At 37.0% G+C, this 20730-nt stretch overlaps 1 protein-coding gene across 6 annotated transcripts; it reads right to left on the reverse strand.

Moving 5' to 3' along the window:
- Positions 1–449: 449 nt before the first annotated feature.
- LOC113681115 (scm-like with four MBT domains protein 1) lies at positions 450–20564 on the reverse strand. Of its 6 annotated transcripts, none has more exons than XM_027198186.2 (19): positions 20450–20564; positions 19003–19045; positions 17120–17292; positions 14939–15079; positions 14221–14281; positions 11765–12288; positions 11021–11069; positions 10841–10935; positions 10335–10596; positions 9506–9835; positions 8741–8829; positions 7979–8219; positions 7408–7490; positions 6295–6524; positions 5567–5697; positions 5023–5257; positions 4621–4826; positions 3469–3809; positions 450–2883 (listed from the first exon to the last, which is right to left on the reverse strand). In XM_027198186.2, the coding sequence occupies exons 1-19, from the start codon at positions 20471–20473 to the stop codon at positions 2755–2757; spliced, it is 3387 nt and encodes a 1128-aa protein (XP_027053987.2). In that variant the 5' UTR covers positions 20474–20564; the 3' UTR covers positions 450–2754. The 6 variants fall into 6 exon arrangements, with proteins under 6 accessions (XP_027053987.2, XP_089048133.1, XP_089048137.1 ...); XM_089192007.1 differs by having other exon boundaries at positions 7976–8219; XM_089192011.1 differs by having other exon boundaries at positions 11765–12051; positions 20450–20563.
- Between the last annotated feature and the right edge of the window lie 166 nt (positions 20565–20730).

Genomic DNA, 20730 nt, shown 5'->3' on the forward strand with positions numbered 1-20730 from the left:
CTAATTTACAAGGAAATGTGTAGCAGCTACAGGGGAGAATTAACATCAGGAAAGAACTCCTTGATTTTAAATTCTAACACGGTTAACACCTTTTTCTTACTAGGTGGTTGTTGGTGTTAATAATTTTAACTTTCCATCCTCCGCACTGAATTCATAATTGGGAAATTTGTTCTGAGGGCAAGTAGATTGATAATCTATGGAAAGGGGCGGCACCTTGTGCATCTGTTAAGTAATTTTAAATAATCTTCCAAACTGTGAAGGTTGTGAAGAGGGGAAAATAAAGACGATACCAGCTAGTGTTAGAGAAAACCTACAGCTTTCTCTGTCCAAAGCAGAACAGAGATGAGGTGGCTCATTCCTACTGTTTCATGAAAAGTAGCTCGAGCATTAAGTGACTTACGTCTCAGCAACACACTTCTGTCCATGGGCTCACGAACCGATCCAAGAAGTTCCATTAATGAAATTTTAATTCAGACCTTTAGGCATACCATTGAACCATTAAAAGGTAGATATTCGCAAATTAAGGCAGTATACAATACAATAATTTATCAAGAAACAGGCTCTCCACTGGATATTTTAACTATTGCTTTGATTTGGATTGTTTCGCGGACATAGTCTACACTCAATTGTACGTGCACAAGTTAGTAGAAGATGCAATATTGACGAACGAAGAAAAGCTGAAATTTAAATTCTACACAAAACCAACAATATACTTAAAAAGAAGAGGGTAAGGAGGTTTATCAACCATCAGTTTGGTGAAATAAAGGGGCTGGCTCTAAGTGTAAAATGCACGCCAACGAAACTAATTCTAAAATAACTTTCCCACTAATTCAAATCAAAGGTCTCACAAAACCCAAGTAGCATATAGTTTGTAGCAAGTTTCTCTGGTGAGTATAATTTTCCGGAAGTAGTAAAACCATTTGAGAGTGATTACATTATGGATCCACGTCAGTATCTGGGCACATGCGCACCCACCCCTCCCCGAACCCTACATTAACATTAACTTGCTATCAGTTGACCGTTGTCAAGTTAAGTGAGGGGTAGGTGTGTAGTTGCTCAGACTCGGACATGGATTATTCAATAACATACTTCATGATTAGAAAAACCATTTTACTGTTCATGCAATAAATTGAGTGGCGGGTGATATTGAGAACTCGCGTGTGCTATTGACCCTACGTCTATCAGCTTCGGAAAAATCTCGTTAAAATATTTTAACTAAATGATTTGACTACCGACTATAAACAACTATAGAAAATTTAGTGACACACGGGGGTCGCCGCATGACCGTTTTGAATTAAACAAATACGCTATCTAACAACTTCGGCATAAATAAAGCTTTGAGACTACATGGGAGTGACCTACATCGGGAGTTATTAAAAACGATTACATGGTCAACCACTTTTTCATTCGGGCGCTGACTTCTGCCTTAAGGAAAGGTCATGAAAAAAAGCGCGCAAAATTCTCTCGTGATATCTGACAGAACATCTACCAAGTCTCAACTGAGCAAAGGATATGAAATATCATTTTGAGTACAAATGTCTTAAAAATGCTGAGGAATTAAAATAAAAATTAATGATAAAAAAAAAAACAAACAAAAACTGAATATAGAGCGTTTTCAATTGAGTGTCGTAAAACCAAAATCACACTGATTTAACGACCAATAGCAGTGAAGGAACAGATCACTACGAGCCAATGAGAAGAAAACGTAACTGGCTTTGCGCGGGAAACGCGGTTTGCCGAGTCGCAGTTAGCTCTGATGTTGAATCTGATTGGTTTGGTGGCTATTCGGCGGGAAAATTTGGAGTGATGTTCTGCGCTCTGAAAAATAAAACGACAAAAAAAAACCCCTCCGTCTGAAGGCACAAAATACATGTTTGGTAAGAAAGACAAACTCAACAGAAACAATAAGGAGCCAACTTGGAACACGATTGGCTAAAGATGGTGAAGATGTAAAAGGATTGCAAATAACGAACTCAAACGAATTCAGTCGAAACCTTTCAAGAAGCTGAAACCGTAATGTGACTGCTCAAAATCATTTGAAAGAGTTTCTGTCAGCTAGAGTTCAATGCGTACTTAAATCATGAAAATTTCTGTCCCTAAAGTCACTATGAAATGAAAGACAGCACCCCTTAAAAAGTGGCTGTTGATTGTTCCCGATCCTATAACTGTTATCTTTTGATTCCACCCTGTGTTTATATCACTGTCAGGGTGGCCTCCTACATTACCGAACCTCAACCCTACTGAGCCCCAACAATTATCAAAACAGAGCTTCTCCTCAAAATCTCACTAATTATCGAGCATGGAGGAAACGAGAAAACCAAAATCATCACTGAGGAGAAACCGTTTTGATAAAAATGCACCCTCCTCCAGCTTGTAGTATATATATATATATATATATATATATATATATATATATATGCACATGTATGTATATATATGTATACACACACACGTTCCCTTAAGCGTTGCAATTTGAAAATATACATGAAATATATGTACCTTTTGTTTTCTCAAAACAAAAGGTGTATATATTTCTATATGTTTTTCAAATTGCAACGTTTTTGAAAACAGGGAATATATTTATCTATGCCAGCCAGTTGAGAGAGTTTGGCTGTTGGCGTTGAGACTGTAGGGTCAAAGTAGAAAAAACGCATTAAAATATTACTACAAAAACGTTCCCACTCAGGCGACTGCGATTACATTAAATTTGAAATAAAAACTGTAGTGTTTACGATGTAATTTTGATTCATATTTTCAAATGCCCCACGCTTGTTTAAGAGCCTTGACTGCGCTCTGGATTTTCGTCATAGGGCCGAGTTTGTTTTCAGTTAGCTTTTCCATATCTTCTTGCGTCAATAACAAAAGTGCGCGACCATCAATCTCCTGCAAAGAGAGAGAAGAAACTAGAACCAAGATTACAACCAACATAAAGGAGGGACTCAGTAAAGAAACTTACTGTCCCCTTTCCAAGAACTAACTACATAAAAAATAGTTTTAGTTATAGCGGCGCAATCCTTTGGAATAGCTTACCCTGTAAAATTAGAGAGACTGGTTCATTAACCCAATTTAAACTCCTTCTCTATCATAACTTTTAAACACGGCATTCATGGAAATCAGGTTTTTAAGTGGCACATTGTTGTAAGTTAATAAAATGTTAGGAATAGAATTTTTAGGTTCTTAGGATATAAGTCACTGTATTGGAATTGTTTGTACCTAATGAGTTTTTGTACAGTGCATAAATAATGTTAAATAAATAAATAAGTAACGAAATTTTAATTTTGCTCACTTTCTCTTCTAAAAAATTTTCCTTCTGACAGATCAAGAGAAACAAAATATCTAATTTCAACAATAAGTCAATTATTTTCTGGTTAAAGCACACTGAAAGGTAGATAACAAACGTTAAATCTTTTCCGCGTTTCATTCCATCTCGAGGCACCGTTTGGAAAACGGCGAAACAAACTGACATACCTGTTTCTCAAAAGCATCCACGTAATTCGAACAGCCGATGGAGAACAAGAAGCTCATCACCTCCTGCACGTTCCACAGCCGGGGATCTTTTCCGCTGTTACAGCTCTGGTACAACAGAACTGACGCTGCGTCTGACTCTTGCGCTGCGGACGAAGAGGGAAGGTTACTCGTGGACGACACCATCGAGTCGTGTGAAGATTCTCTCTCCAGGGGCTGTAGCCAAACAGCTGAGTCGTGATGGCCTTTCATCCTGGGTGGGGCGATGAGTGGGTGCGGAACATCAAGGGTTGTTTCTTGGAGGGCGCGGCCATCGCTTGACGATGTCACACCATTGTCTTTCCCTGAAAGTAGTCATTCGTTATAAAAAGACCAGTTCTTCACGTCGAGGAGGAAAATTGGTTAAATAATTTTTCTTTTCCACAAAGTGTCAAATAATGGTACGTCCCCGCTTACAAAGCCTTCGCATTTTTCGGGAAAAAAAAAGATTGTTGAATATTTCCAAAGCCTTAAAAAATGTAAAAAATAAACACACACACGAAAAATAAAAGTAGGTGAAAAAGGAACAAGAACACAAAATTCCCTACTATGCATCATCCTTCATAAGCAGTCATGCTATTCGAAACACAAATTAATACAGGGAGTAAGTTTATAAAGAAACTTGCGGTGCTTCATCGGTGGAAGAATACAGCAGGGTAATTTAGAATGATCAGCTGAGTTGATAACGTAAATTTGCCACCATTAAGAGTTTTAAAGCTGACGTTTCGAGCGTTAGTCCTTCGTCAGAGGGTAGTGCTAAGCTTTGAAATTTTTAACGGTGGCCAACTTACGTTATACCAAATTACCATATTCGAAAAACAGTCTGAGTCATAAAAAAATCTGTTCTTTTTAAGCCAAACAAGAAAGTGAGATCATTACCACACCAATTTTAAATTGTGCACCCGAACAGTGTCAACGTCAAGATTTTTTTCTCATTTATAGTTGCTTTTTAGTTTACTTCGTGTAGAACCCAACTTTCTCTTATTTTTACTTTGGATACTTTACTAGTAAGCAAACGAAGTCTGGTAGCAATAACTTCCCTCAAATGAACATGTCCATTTTAACTAGAAAGTCCCATGATCAACTGCGAGTGCGTAGAATGAGCTGCTTCCTAACCTTTCAGACAGCTGCTCTGATTGCAGGAGCCGAGAGCGTAGCGCGTAGCACTGACAAGCTCCGAGCAGCACCCCAGCACTTGACAGACTCGCTGCAGATACGGCTGAAGATGTTCCGCTTTATTCACAACGCGGACACGCCTCATGAGCCGCTTGCCATTCTTGCTCTTAGTCTCAATGCACACTGTTCCACCAAGTTGGAATTCTCTGGTAACCAGAAAAAGAATGGGGAGAGAAACAGAGAGCCAGTTTGAGTGATAAACGTGGTCCTCTAAAAGTAGCCTCGCTAGACATGGGCCGGCTGATTAACTCTTTCACTATCAGGATCTCTGTAGTAGTTCTCTTTACTGTCTACCACAATTTTTAAGTAAGTTTCTTCAATGTTAAGGCATATAAGTTCTACCTGTTTTTCTTGCTCTGATAAAACTCGCGGCTAAACAACTCCAGGACCTGTTTAGGATTGATAGACGCGGAGACCAAGTGCTGCATACACAGTCGCATAATGTTGTGCTTCTCAGGTCCTACCACGGAGCCTCTGACTGCATCAGGGAGACTGCGCACTAAGTCACGGCTCAAGAGCAGTCCTGGGAAACAGCGCTTGTTCAGGTATACCTCCTCCTGGGGGTAGAGCGATTTGGCTGGAATGGGAAACAGAAAAAATTTTGAGCTGTTATAGAATCTTTCCACAATCGTCAACTTAAAGTTGTTAAAAGTTGTTAACCGCCGAAGAAAATTTTGGAAAGCTGAAGTTTTGAAGGTTAGATGCTCGCCTGACTGCTTCAGGTAACTAGTTTAGCTTGCAACAGTCGCTTATTCACTTGTTTCACATCTGCTTCACATGCATAATTCATTGGGAGTCCATGAATGATAAGTAAACCCTTTGTGCGATGCAATCACATCAACTTTTCATTCTAGTACCGCTGCACAAAGTAAGCGGAGGCACTCACTTTTTTTCTTTTGCCCATCGTCGTCAGCGGATGTTCGTCTTTTGACAGGCCTACTCAGGGGTCTGGGCACTGATTGACGGCCGACATCCGTAACTGGACCGTAACGTTCGACAAATTTATCAGGCATTGGTCTGCATAAAAGTAAACAAACAGACGAGAGATTTGAATCATTCTCCCCACAAAGATGTCAGCAAAACATTGCTAAGTACTTCATTTTAATCGAACCAGAGGCACACATTAGTGGCGATCGGGAGTTGAAAAAAAAGAAGACTTCAACACCACTTACCTACAGCGTTCATAACGAAACTTAAGCTGTTGATTGGATTTTAACCAAAGGTTAACTGGAGCAGCCTGATTTTGAATTACCGCAATGAAATTATAAGTATCACTGTTTCTTGATTCGAACCCATAAGACAAATTTAATTTTGAACCATTCTTAACGACACATTGTATTCTTGCAAAAACTTTACAACGATTTCGACAATGACAGCAAAGAAGGAGTAATAGCACATTGCTTTCTGATTGGCCAAGACGGTTGAGTAGAAAGGGCAGAAGGAGCCGTTGGCTTATTCATAATTCTTTCAAACTAGCACTGCGGTACTTCGGAAACGACAGACAGACAGACAGACAAACAGACAGACAGATAAGGAAACAAACACATAGAAAGAAAGACACACACACGGGCAGACAGACAGTCTTACAGACAGACCCACAAAAACAATTCTCACCCTGGAGGTTGCAGGGGATGATCAACAGAGGTGCAGTAACTGACAGGAAAAATATCCAACGAATCTTTATCCACCAGCTGATCGTAGGACTCGTCCCAGCCGTCAAAATGGATTCTCAGCAAGGGTCCCTTGAGGTCTGTTACTGTTGCAGGGCAGATGAGGGCGGGTTCGCGCAGATCCACTGCTTCAAGTTTGGTTCCAATTTTAAAATTGTTTTCACCCCTTTGCTCCTTAGTAATGAAAGATGAAACTGGTTAACAGTTTAACTCCCAAAAGCGATCAACCTGTCACTTCTCCCTATAATATCCATACTTTATCCAGCAAACAGGTAATGAGAATACTCAAAATTATCAGGTAAAGTTATCTTGATTTAACACAAAATGTTCGTTGCTAATTTACAAGGAAATGTGCATAAGCTGGAAGTGATCATTAACAATCAGATCTTGGGAGTTAACCCTTTCACTCCCACAAATGACCAAGACAGAATTTCTCCTTACAATATCAATACAATATCAAGCAGGCAGGTGATGAGAATAGAGAAGAATATCAATCATGGGATTATTAGTTGATCCAATACCAAATTCTCTGAACTAACATCATAAGAATTGTATGGCAGATAGTAAGGAGAATTACTAATTAGATCTTGGGAGTGAAAGGGTTAAGGGGAGCGAAACAATAACTACTTGCTCTAACGAAGGGCTAATGCTCGAAACGTCTGCTTTAGGAGGCCACTTTACATTATCAACTCGATTATCTTGTTATACTTCTTCACTAAGGCAACCCCACAGTCTTATTAAAAACTTTTCCCCTTTGAACGTTGACAAAGAAAAGTTCATTGCAAGCCTGTAAGCTCGTTACAACGCGAAAGAGAGAAAAACAAATATTTCAAATAAACATTAAGTGCTTGAAAATCCCAACTGGCGGGAGGCAGACCAGATGGCCATTTACACAGCGCACCCGAAGAGTTGAACTCGAGGCGACCGAGAACAAATCCAGTGAGTGGCAGGGTGGAGGACGTGAACCCGGCACCACGAGATTCTAAGTCCAGCGACCTAGCTACTTGGTCATACCGCCTTCTTCAATGAGCGCTTAAGGGTTACAAGTAGTTATTACCTGTCGAAAGAGCTGAGGTGGGGCTTCGATGCCACCCGTCTTGGCAAGATATTCCGGCCAGCTAAAAGCCTCTTGGGTATAATCTAAATGGGTCAAAATCAAGGCGTCATTACAATGTGTCTTTTGAAATTAATGAGAAGTTGAGTGGAATATTGGACACTAGTTATTTTTCGGCGAACCAATGTTGTACTCATTTTTGTTTAGCGACGCGTTGGTGCGTCACTGGCATTTCCATGTGAAAACACTCTACAGCACTCTTAGGTTAAAGGACTGCTCTATCTACGACCGTCTTCATCAGACCATGATTGAGCTCCTACCGGCAAAAACTCTTAACAACAAATTTGGCCGCTTCTTAGCCGTTTCAAAGTTCACACATGAGCGGACATTTGACCGCTGTGTTACCGTGTGCCGCCAGCCATTGCTTACATTTCTGCTGAACCATGCTTACGAGCATTTAACTTCAGTTGCAGACACCTATCTTGCGTTCTCGGTGTGTCCGCTTATTAAGCTTCGATTGTTCCACGGAAAAAAAACTAATTCTCTAGAAGAAAAAAGCAGAAGCATATACCACCTCTGGGCGGGTGTAACTGCAGCCCGTGAGCCTTAGCCCATCCGCAGGGGAACACGTTAATTGAGTTAGCGTGACACACGAAGTAAGTCGCCAAAGAATCGACTCCAAGCACGAAGTAATTGAACCTCAGCACCTTGATCACCGTCACCACACACACATGACTCGGGTTGAACGGGTCGATAGCCTCGAATTTCATGCCCACTTTAAACTGGTGAACGCCAGGGGCTGTTCCCGTAGAGTCCTTAAAATAAAAACAAAAAAAATGAAAAAATTAATGCTTGATCGATGAGCCGCGTCACGTCATCTTCTGTTATACGCTTCAATTTTGGGAGCAATTTTCAATCGATGGGGAAAAGTAATTTAATATTGCAATAATTTTGCTTAAAACCTTTATAGCCTAACATGCATACTCTCTATACTGTTCTCTAAACATTTCCTAAGTTGCTGGCAAAGAGAATTTGTTTAATAATCAAAAGGGTTAATACATTTTTGTGATTTGACAAGACAACCGGAGCCACCAACTGAGCCTATCTGAAATATTACGCCTTGGCTAACAAGTACATGTTACATAGAGTGTTGCGAATTCCAAATTCCTGCTCAAAATATTTGTAAGTCCGTTGCTGTACCACGAGGTTTACAAACTGAATTAAAATTTGGAAAATAATATATTGTTTAATATAATATGCACAACTTAAATATCTTTCATTCAAATATATAATCACTTACAAGCCTTAGAAATTAAATATACTTTGAGACGCTTACCTGTACAAAAAATTCCTGAGGTGCATCTAATGAGTTTGCCAAATCATCCGCCAGGAATTCATTCCACTTGCTGAGACTGTGTTTCCAGCCTAAATGACAATTAGACGCACATAGTGGTGTTAAGAAAAACCAAGATATCTGTGACGCCACATAAGCCTATATACAAAATCCTGACAGGGGAACGGATAGTCAGAATAGGAGAAAGTTAAAGATGGATTGCTTTTAGGGTAGACGTGAAAAACGTTGGCGAAACATTTTTAAGAGATTTACGCGGTGGATAGCATTATCCTGACCCTTAAACACCCTTGCAAAGTTTTCGAGATAACGAAAACAAACTGGTTATATGATTTAGGAGCCATACAAAAAATGTGTAGTTTAGGTATCCCAAAGAAATCCAGCCTAACAGATTTGTCATCGGTGAATCGTTTTAATTCTCCCTATTCTTGGGTTTTCCCGTCCCTTAATGGTTTATCATTGCCTCTTTTCTAAGTAGTCTTGTGAGTGCAGTGACGCACTTGACGTCATGAACTTCTGTAATATACTTCATCCTTGACGGCATGTAGTACTGTTCGCATGTACCGCAACATTACACGCGCGTGTATCCCCCACGCACTTCACGCGTGAAAGACGCGCGTGTAATTTCTCATATGCACGCGCGTAACTACACGCCCTAGAAGGGCGTGTAATTCCCACGCATCACACGCGCTTCACGCACAAACAGAGAGCGGTTCCGTACTTCATCATGGCATCACGACATACACTTACCAATGGGTGGCTGCAAAGTGTGTCCAACCAAGGATGACCAGCCAATAGGATGAATCTCAGCCGATTGGTAGTGGCACCAGAAGTCTTCAGCCACATCGTCATCCAGTCCGTCATACCGCATCCTCAGGCGGTCTCCGATCACATCAACTATGGTCGCCACGCACATGGAGTACATATTCTTACGATCGGCCACTTCCACCTTCATACCCTTCTGGAATCTGTTGTAAGATTGGCTTTGCAGTTGTTGAAGAAATTCAACCGAAAAAGTCTTGGCTCCTGAGAGACATTTGAAGAGGTAGTCCCTCCAGTTGGCGCATTTCTCTCTGATAGCTGTACAACAAAAAGGGTACTAAGAAAAAGTTTACACTAAAAATGCCATTAGGAGAGACCTGAGTTCAAAATTTCCCTCCTGAATTAGAATCTTGAGGAGTTGTCCTGCATGGATAGAGAATTCTAAAAAACCCAGAGTGAAAAATATTTGAAATTTCTTCAAGTCTATTGAATTTTTGCTTGTGACTTTTTCTTTAGTAACAAAACATGGTCTTGAACCTTTTCCCGCTGGCTTGCCCTTCGTTTCAAGATGTAATCCACGTGTACAAAAAAATTTCACCAGATAGGAGTGACTACCTCCTATTATCTAATTTCTCCTTACAATGTCACCCCTGAATCAAACATTTTATGGTCAGGAGAATAAAGGAGGTGATCACCATCTAAAGAAGCTCTTGATTGTTAATCACATTCTCTTTGCCAGCACCTTATGAGATGTGTACAGAACAGTATGGAGAATATGCATGCTGATGTTAGGGTGTAAGGTGCAAAGTTACCATACCTGGAGGCGGTATGAGCAGTTTATTTCTCTTGGCGCACCAACCAACTGGATGGATGTTCTTTGACCTCAGATCAAACCAAAAATCGCCTGCAGGGTTTATCTCGTACCCTTCATACCGTAATTTGACTCTGTAGTGTTTGATTTCAATCACGGTCGCTACCCAAAAAGCAACATCTGTGTCATCTACGACATCCATACTGCAGTTTACGACTTCCACTTTCATGCCAACATGTACACCTTTCAAACAAGGGCTCAGACTTACCTAGAAACAACACAACGATGTCAACTCCGCTCTGGTTCCGATATAGAATTCTCCGCTATCAGTAGTAGGATTACTTTGTTTACAAGAAAAATGAACACCCTTCTCGGGATCTTAAGGAACTCCAATTTATCGCATTACCGCGCATTAGCCCTTCAAATGTGCAACTTGTGCGCTGGTTGTCCCAAACTGGGCATTTATCGCTCATTCACGAACACCTTAACCAACAGATTCAATTCAAACTTACATGCTCAAAATAATGAGTAGGGGCAGCTTTCGCTCCGGTTTTTCTGAGGTATTCTGTCCAGTCAAAGCTACGATTCTGCCAGTTTTCACCAACATCTTTGTACAAGGAAAAGTAGAGAGGAATGTTTCAAGAAAATGAGGTCACAACAAATAGGCGATGAATTGAATTGACAGAATTTACCTTCTCGAGACAAAGGGGTCGCACTTGCTCCCGAACGTTCTGCTTCTTCCTGAAATGTGTGCGAAATGTCAAAAGTGAGCTGTAAAATTTCTACTTAAATGCGCAACACATTGCAATGTTTCCCAGAGAATTAACACGTTAACCCTTTAACCCCTAAAAGCGACTAACATCTAATTTCTCCTTACAGTATCATCCTTAAATCAAACATTAAGGTCATGAGAATAAAGGAGATGATCACAAACTTAAGAAGCTCTTGATTGTTGAACAAATTCTCCTTGTCAGAACCTTAGGAAATGTCTAGAGAGTAGTATGGAGAAGATACATTCTGATTTTAGGGAGTAAAGGGTTAACAGAATTTCAGTTACAACAAGCTATGTGTATCTGTACATCTTCGAAATCTAGCGTTGATTTTTCATGCACGATCAGGGTTAATCCTACTAAAAAGGGGGAAAAAAGTAGATAAATCATAAAATAGAATACAAGTTGACACAAATAGTGATGAATCTACCATCACTCAAACTCCCAAGATCTAATTAGCAATTCTCCTCTCTAGCTGCTATGACTTTCCTTCGAATCAGTTCGGAGAACTTGGCATTACATCAAGATAACACACTTTAGGTGATAAGTTCATCTGTTCTCTTTACCTGTTTGCTAGATAATGTATTACTATTGCAAGGAGAAATGACAATTTGATGACTCATGGGAGTTAGAGGGGTTCATGGGCTTGTGGAAATGTTGCCTTACCTTCTGCCCATCTTGACTCATTTCTTGGACACCAGACGCTGCTGCTGCAGTAGAAGCTGACGATGTTGCCGACGCAGCAGCAGCAGCAGCAGCTGCCGCATTTGTATTGTGTGCGTGTCTTTCCGAAGTTCTGTGTTTCTTTTTCGGAGTTCCAATCTTTTCTCCCTTCGACTTCTTTTTAATATTCGATGCAGAGTATCTTTTTGCACATTCCATTTTACAGAATCGTTTGGACTTTGAGAAAAAGTGTTCCCTTACTCCAATGTAGCAGCAGAATTCACACTTTGCTGTATCGGACAAAACAGTCACTAGGTTAGAAAGAAGATCGAGTTTTAAAGAAACTTTATGGTGTCTGTCTGAAGTTCTGTGTTTCTTTTTTGGAGTCCCAATCTTGTCTCCTTTTGCCTTCTGTTTAATATTGGACGCAGATGAGTATCTTTTCGCACATTCCATTTTACAAAAGCGTTTGGACTTTGAGAAAAAGGATTCCCTTATTCCAATGTAGTGGCAGAATTCACACTTGGCTGTATCGAACAAAACAGTTACTGTGTTAGACATTAGAAAAGGTTAAATTTAAAGGAACATTTTAAGGTATATTCAGCATTTAATCTCAACTTTAAAGAAACTTTGGACCATAATAGTAATAGTTGAATGCATTGTGGGTTTAAGCTATAACTAATTAGATAATTTGTATGAAACATTTAAGGCAGCCCACGCATGCATGAAAACAACTTTGAAGAACATAGCCAAGTGGTAAAAACATCTAATGGTTTAGGTGGAAGTATCATATTCAAAGTGACTGTAGAATGATTCAGTGTTTTTTACATACAGTTATGAAAATGTCATCTTCTCTTCATTCATATATAAAAACAATGTCCAAAATAAAATTGAAATGATGCAGGATGTCACTAATTGTTATCGTTTAATTATGGTTGACCATGGAATCCAAAAATGGCTCACAGGTCACTGAGCAGGCACCTTTAGGTGATCTTGTCTAATCATTAAGTATGGGTAATTTAAGATGATAACAAATAAAAAAAAATACAGTCCACATGCCACTTTGGATAGGTCTACCGACACCCTTCATTTTCACTAGTGGAAAGTAAATTTGTTCATTTAGAGATTCATCATTTTATATTCATCACTACTACACAACTGAACCAGTTTAGATTAAATTCAAAGTGAAGATAAGACTAACATCTTCACTGTAAGAGTAACAGAATGATGTTTCTTTTCTTGGGGTGATTATTTACCTAAGAAATAAACAGCCAAAGATTTTGTAACTAAATTATGCAATAGGCCTCATTTCCTATCAGTTTACTGGCATAACAACCCTAGTATGAAGTAGAGCAAAAATAAGAAAGGTTTCTAAATCATAAGCCTGAATTGTTCTCCCAACATCCTGTTTGGGTTATTATGTCAAATAAAACAATCGAAAGTGCGCTCTATTGCTTTTATAAAATAAACTTCACACATGCAATAAAGGATAGGTTCACGACCAATCAGGGCACTTGTCTTATCTCAGTAATTTAATAAGAGATTACTTCATACATGTATTAATAGCTGTACCATGACTTTAAATGAGTATTTTCAAAGCTATTATAATTATTAATACTTCATTAACTTTCAACCATTTAATACTGTTTAGGTATGAATGAGCTTAAAGATTAACGATGCTTGACTGACAATACAGAACAAATGCGAGTTGGTCCTGAAGTTCAGCTATCAAATAAATGCCGAATCCGCAAGATTGTGAGACGCTTAAATACAGTCAATTCTCTCTCATAGGCAGACACCCTCGGTAATTGGAAAAAAGGGTCCCCTACAAGAATCATTCCCATACACAGACAGAAGAAAAATAGGGTGGATGAGTGTTAGGTTGGACTCTTGTTAATGTCAAAGGAACTGACAATTTTCTTTCCTGTGGACAAATAAAGATTTGCTCTGTCAAAGGTCATATTTTTGTTGATATACAAATTGAGGACAAATTTAATTGCCAAGAGTAAATTATTATCCAAGGGGTGTCCGCTTACATGAGAATGTAAACAAAACTTTCAAAAGTGTCCATGTCCACTTACAAGAGAGTGCTGCTTACATGAAAGTGTTAATTAAGATTTTAACTATGAGGCAAAAGGGGAATTGAAAAAAAATTGTCTGCAAGTAGAGCTGTCTGCTTATGAGTGTCCATTAGCAGAAAGTTATCTGTAATTGGTTATCAACTTGAATTTTGTTAATCAAGCCAAATTGAACATCATAGCTGTGGAATGATTTCTACATAAAAGATTGGCCCTCCAGCCATGCAAGTTGGACTGGTACCCAAACTTCACTTCAGATAAATGCCCATTGCTAAGCAAAGCAGCTTGTCTTATTCCACAAGGGAAAGCAATACACCCTTGTAATCTTCAAGTTGATAATCAACTACAATGAGTGATTTATATCTCAAAAGCCGACATTACCCATGTTTTCGGGGAGTGGCTCTTCCTCTGGAATTTCCTCTTTGGGTTTCTCTTCCTTAACCTGTAATCAAGAAGAAAATATTTTCTAGTCAGATCTAGCTTATGGTTTCCACAAAGAGAGAAGAGCCAAATAAAAACTATTAAGGCTGGTTAGTAGAGAGAATTTACTGGAAAACAACAAGGGTCATCATAAGTGGAATGTTAAATGACAGTCTATCAATAATATATTCCAAACTTCATTCTCAAACATTTCGACCCCTTAACCCCACAACTAAAGAGTGACCATCATCTGATTTCTCCGCACAATAATACTGCTAAATCATTCATTAGGATTATGAGAATAAGGGAAATGATCTCCAACCTGAGAAGATTTGATAGTTAAACAAATTCTCCTTGTCAGTACCAATGGAAATGTATAGAGAAGAGCAAGGAGAAAACAGATACTGATGTTAGGATAAAAAGGTTATGGTGTCAAGTTTTCAATTGTTTGAGTTTTGAAACTCTTGATTGGAGAACAAAATTACTTTCTGCAAAATTTCTTTTCTTAGTGCTACCATTACCAGAGTCAGAGGCTCATGATTTACAAACTTTTCTGGTGTTTTCCCAACATCTCATGTGGTTTATTATGCCAGTAAACTCTTAAAAAGTGGGGTCTGTTGCTGAAATCATTGACTTGTTCTGCACACTACGTAAATATAAGTACATTTATTTAGCCAACCTCCTCAGTTGTTGGCTTTTTTTGGGTGGATCCTTCATCTTTTTCCACTGCAGGGCCTGGATCTGGGCTGTCATAATTACGGGTTTCTTCTTCACCATAGAAAGCCAGGATTTCTCCCTGCCTCTCTTCCTCAACTTCTGCCTAAAAATGGTCCAAGTCCAAATAATTATATTAAGTAACTACCTGTAACAACTAATAATTCACTCAATATTCGTGTACAGTAAAGGAAAATATCTGCACTTAGTACAGTGTATACACCACACAGGTGAATGGTGCTTTTTGTCCACACTGATTGGCTAGTTCAGTAGTGATTATCAAGCATTGTTCACCTCCAAGCAGTTCTAGAGACAAAATTGGCATTAACAATTTCATTTTCCCACCATTTTTGGGTACACTGACAGAAATAAACTTTTTTTGGTATCCAACCAACCAGTCACATTCACTTTGGTGAATATTTGTTAATTATCATTAAATATCCAAGTGCAACTAAAATGAGTCATATCCTGGAAATGTTTATATTAAGTATTCAATCAAGGCAAGTTACATGGAAAAAAAAAAAACGTATTTCACTCATCCACATCTCACAGTTTTTTAACACGTTAAATTAGTATTTCCCTTCTACGAAAAACAAGGCATTGATGATTTAAGCTCTCTTCAAATTATAAAGTCATATAATTGTACTGTTGTTGAACTTATTTTTATTTGTAGGAAAATTGGCCAGAATTTCCATGAATGGTCATTTCATTTTACACAATAAGCTGTAAGGCTTTGAAAAATCTTTTCCATTGCACTTCAAGTTGAGTTTTAATCATAACCAGAAATTTAATTACTCTTTAAGAAAGCAAGGTACAACAAGATTTCTCATAAATAAAAAGTGTTTCTTTAGATTGTAAATAAATTATAAATTCCTCTTGTCAATCCACTATGTACTTGTTACTAACATAAGAAACTCAATAGAATTGGTTTCCCAAACAAAAAAAGAACTGAACACAGAGAAACTAAAGAAAAGCAACATTCTATGTTGAATCACTTTGAAGAAATAAATGATTTTATCAGTTATCAAGCAAATAGGACAGGATTTTAATTCAATTTTAATTTCTACCCTCAAAATACAAATTAAATCATTCATACCATCTACCAAAATAAAGAAAACGTTGTTACATTTTGACCTTCAAATACACGTATATACAGAAACTTCCATTTGATCTATTTTTAGACTGAACCTTGTATTTGAAAGTTAAATGTAGTGTATCTGTGTAGATTATTGAGATCAGAGAAAAACCCAAGAATTATAACATATGAGAACACATATACATGTAGTATGATTGTTCAAACATTGACAACTGATTTTTACTTTGGACCAGTTGAAGTAATAAATTCAACATTCCTTATTCCTTAGTAAAAAAGAGAAACATAAATTTAAAACAAAAAGTTCCCCTATTTTGAAATTAAAATAGTATAAATTTTCCCATAGCTAACACTTTAAAAAATAAGGAAAGTGGCACCTCCTAGTGTGCCACTTTCAATTTATTTTTACTGCCACCATGGAAACAGATATTTGTGGAAAATATCACAACGATGTTGGCAAAATCTGTGTTGAAAACTCAAGCATTAGCAACCTTAGAAGATCAATCAGTGAATTACAAATTTATCAGCAAGTTTTCAAATAAACTTGTGTGCATGATGTTGGCTCAATTTTTTTTTTCTAGATTTAAAATTCTGCAAACCTGTTTGACTCCTGTTTTTTCAATTTCATATAAAAACACTCATGAATAAATTGTAGTTCAATTTTTCCCTTGGTTTAAAATTTGTCAAACCAGTTTCATGATCTTAAGTTAATTTCTTCTGCATTCATTATCTTAAATGAAAACAAAGGAAAAAATAAAAATAAACTTGTTTTGAAAAATTTTGATCAATGGAAAAAATTTGACCCAAAACAAATTGAAACCTTGTGATCAACATGGGAAGTGAGAGCAGTGTACATGCAATGGTTGTTGTTTTAATTTGTCATTCCTATATAATTGTATTTAAACTCCATAAATGACCACAATTTTGGATGATTATGAAAGGAAACTTGCACCAAACTATTTTATTCTGCACCACAATGGAATGGTACACATTCTTGAGCCAGATTAAATCAGAAGGTTCTTTTCATATCCAACAACAACTCATGAACAGTACCTTGACATTTGGTTGTTCTTGTTCTACAGGAGCTTTTACACTTGTTTCATCCAATACTTGAGCAGCATTACCAGCTGGTTTTTCATCTTTTGTGTCCATGTCCGCATTTTCTTCTGCGGGGACTTCTCGTGCAGCTGCCCCTGAATTCATTGGTAATGGTGTGTCATTGCTCCCTACGCAAATCAAATCAGCACTGAATGTAATTGTTAATACAAATCTCTGTTCTTGCAAATTTTTTCTAACATGACTGCCACTATAGAACTACCAATACACAGTATCTTAACTATTAGATAGCAGAGAAATAATCAGGAAGCCCAAAGAAACCTTGGAGTTTATAAAGTACAGGCTCACTCAAAACTATGAAACACAATTTTTAAAAATTTCAATACACACGAGATCTTAACTCAGTTTCACAAAAGAGCTTGAGCCTTCAGTTGAATATCGATGTAGTAGGCTTAAGAGGAAATCAAATAACACTGATTTTAAACTAGACTGAATTAACTCTGCATCCTTTGACAATAATGATATCCTAGACCTAGAATACCAGAAAATACACACAAAACTAGTTTAAAATCATTGGAACTTAATTCACATCAAACATCAGCATTTATATCAAGTTTAAACATATATTTTAGGTTACATTCAGTCTGGTATAATTTGCAGTTGTTCTGTTTAAGAATTACTAAGGCTGGTACAATTATATTTGGAAAAAAAAATTATTTATGAAATTGCTTGAATAAATTTGCTAAAAATCATTTTGACCTGACATGCATTTTGTAATTCAACATTGATATATGAACTACATTTGAAGAGTGGAAAATAAATATGGGCCAAGAATCAAATTTACTATAACAGAGAGAGATTAATTGTCTTCAAAATATATAGCTTTGTGATAAAAAATTAAATCTAATATTTGTGTATACTTTGATAAGGTTTTGACTTTCTAAAGTTGGAATAAAAATTTTTGTTGGTGATTCTTGAAAACAAGTGGGAAAAATCATGTATCACCCTCACACAACACAGGAAGTCTCCAAATTGATCCTTACAATCACCAGGATTCACAAAAACCAATGACATTTTGGCACCTTTTGGCAAATGCATAACCATGATCCTAGTGAACATTGCTACATGTAGCAGCATATTTAAAGGAGAAGGGGTAGTCACATGAGTCATATGATTGTCACTCATTTTGTATCAGGAAAGATAAGATTATCATCCAGGAAGTATAAATAAAAATGGTTCATAACAATGGCAAAACATAATGTCCTCAAGCTATTGAAAAGGATTAGTATAATATATATGTGTCAGATTGACTTCCTCTACACCAGTGAATTAATTTATAGAGACACAAAAGTCAAGTCTTGGGCATGTTTACAACATAGTGTTTTAAAAATACTAAGTTCAGATTTTCATACTTTGTTGACTTTGGGTAGTATCTATTATTTTAGTTATTCAAGATAGGTATAACATTGTTTATTTATGTTGAAACAAGGTAACTAAAAGATAAGGTTAATTTAAAACGGCTGCCACAGAAATATGGTGAAAATAAGAAAGCAAATTTTTGAGTGAATAAAAGACATTCTCAGTAACATCTCTTGATATACAGTGAAGTATTGAAAAAATGGTAGATTAAAATCTTAAGAAAGGTAAAAATCAGACTGAAGGGCAAAGCTAAAAGAACTCAATTAAATATAATCCCAAAAAAAAAGGGGCTGAGAAGCATAAAAACTAAATACAATATTTCCATCAGCCCTTTGTAGGGTTAATCATTTTTTTTTCTAAGGTAGCCCTGTAACTCCCTTATAAATGTAACAAACCATCTCATTTTATGATCAAAAGCACAAGTATGTCACATCTTTTATTGAACTGTCTAAGTAACTAACCTGGTTTTTCTTCTGAGACTTTTTCTTCTGAGACTTTCTCTTCCTACAATTTCAAACAAAATTTAGCATGAATAGAAGGTATTTTAGGCAAATCTCACCCTTTTAATTTCATTCAAAATTAATAAATATGTCACAAACATTCTCAAACCACAACCACACAATTATGTTTGAGTTTTCTATCAATCTTCTGTTTTTGTGAGTAATTTGTAAGGATCAACAACAACAAATCAACAGACATTTCAATATCTACACATAGACAAGAAGTGTGTAGAGCAATATGCTGATATATATATATACATGATTTTTTTGCCTATGGGGAAAAATACTATCTATAGGGCATGTTCAAAAGATCATTGTTCCTTTAAAGTCAATGCATATGGTCATCAACACCTTAAAACAATGCTTTACAGTTTTAAAACAACAAAAAACATACAATTAAACTCGCGTTTTATGACATCTTGATATTTTTAGACGTGTAAGAATCAACACCACCTTGTAAATTATCTAAGATATTTCAAGATCTACATGACTACTCCTTTTACTCAAAGGAAAAACACTTTCCACACATACATAACTAAAATAAAAAGAATACAATCATACAAGCAGTAAAATCATTATAACACCTAATTGATCCACATTTATGTTCTTTTACGGACGACAAAAATGCAACTTCGTGTTAACATGAATGTTACAGGGATCAGTCAAAAAAATTAAATCTTCAAGTAGGTTCCAGGTATTCAAAAGTTATAAGTATACATTCTATAAATAGCCAGAAATAAAAGAAGGAGGATGAGTAAAGACTTCGAATCATTCAAATGAAAGGAACAGAGATGGCAAGATCGATTTTTTTTTTCAATAAATGTGGTCCAGAAGATAATGAGTGTTTTAGTTTTGTCTAAAGTACTATTCACTTAAACCCCCGTCACCTTTCAGTTTCTTTGCGACATCAACAGAGGTTTTCAAATACGCTTGGACACTAACGTCTTCTCACAGTTCAACTGCGCTTTCTTGTAGAAGAAGTTTGTAAAACCGTTTCCTTAAACATTATTTCAAAACCGAAATTATGTAAACAAATACTCTAAGCGAACTCATGTATGCTATTAGACAGATGTTTCACAACAATTCCTGAACAACCTCAAAATACGTTGAGACCAATTTCCATTAATTTGACATTAAACTAGAGCAATTTTTCTGCTATCTTGCCATCAATACGAATGGTCTTTTGGGTGTTGCTTGGCTTAGAGCTTCTGTTTTCATGTCAATTTCCATTGTTCAGACGAGCAAAAATTTCCCGAAAAAGAATTTGTTCACGAACCACAACATAACGAGGGAAAATTTAGACCAAAATTTTGAGCAATCCTTAATTTAATAATCTAACCACTCTTCAGCAGAACACATAATCTTTTTGTTGTTAAATTAGAACAAAATATTCGAAGGAAATACTCACTGTTCGCGTCTCAGCTGTCGCCATCGTTGAGAATCCAACCTCGTTTTCGTGGCGAACGTCATGCCCAGTCCTCAAAGGGCTTGCCGCTGATGACGTATAATAGGAGTTTTTTTAATTTTAATTAAAGAAATCGCATCGAAATTTTTTGATATTTTTATTAGTAATTCCATAAATCAAACAATTTCTGACTTGTCTAATTTTTCTGTCTGAATCTATCTTAACCGTTTGCGTTCAATTTTAAATTCGCGTGACCGAAAAAGTTAAGCAGATATATCTCTGAT

The sequence above is a fragment of the Pocillopora damicornis genome, chromosome 13 (assembly GCF_964200805.1).
Source record: "Pocillopora damicornis chromosome 13, jaPocDami1.2, whole genome shotgun sequence".
NCBI lineage: Eukaryota > Metazoa > Cnidaria > Anthozoa > Scleractinia > Pocilloporidae > Pocillopora > Pocillopora damicornis.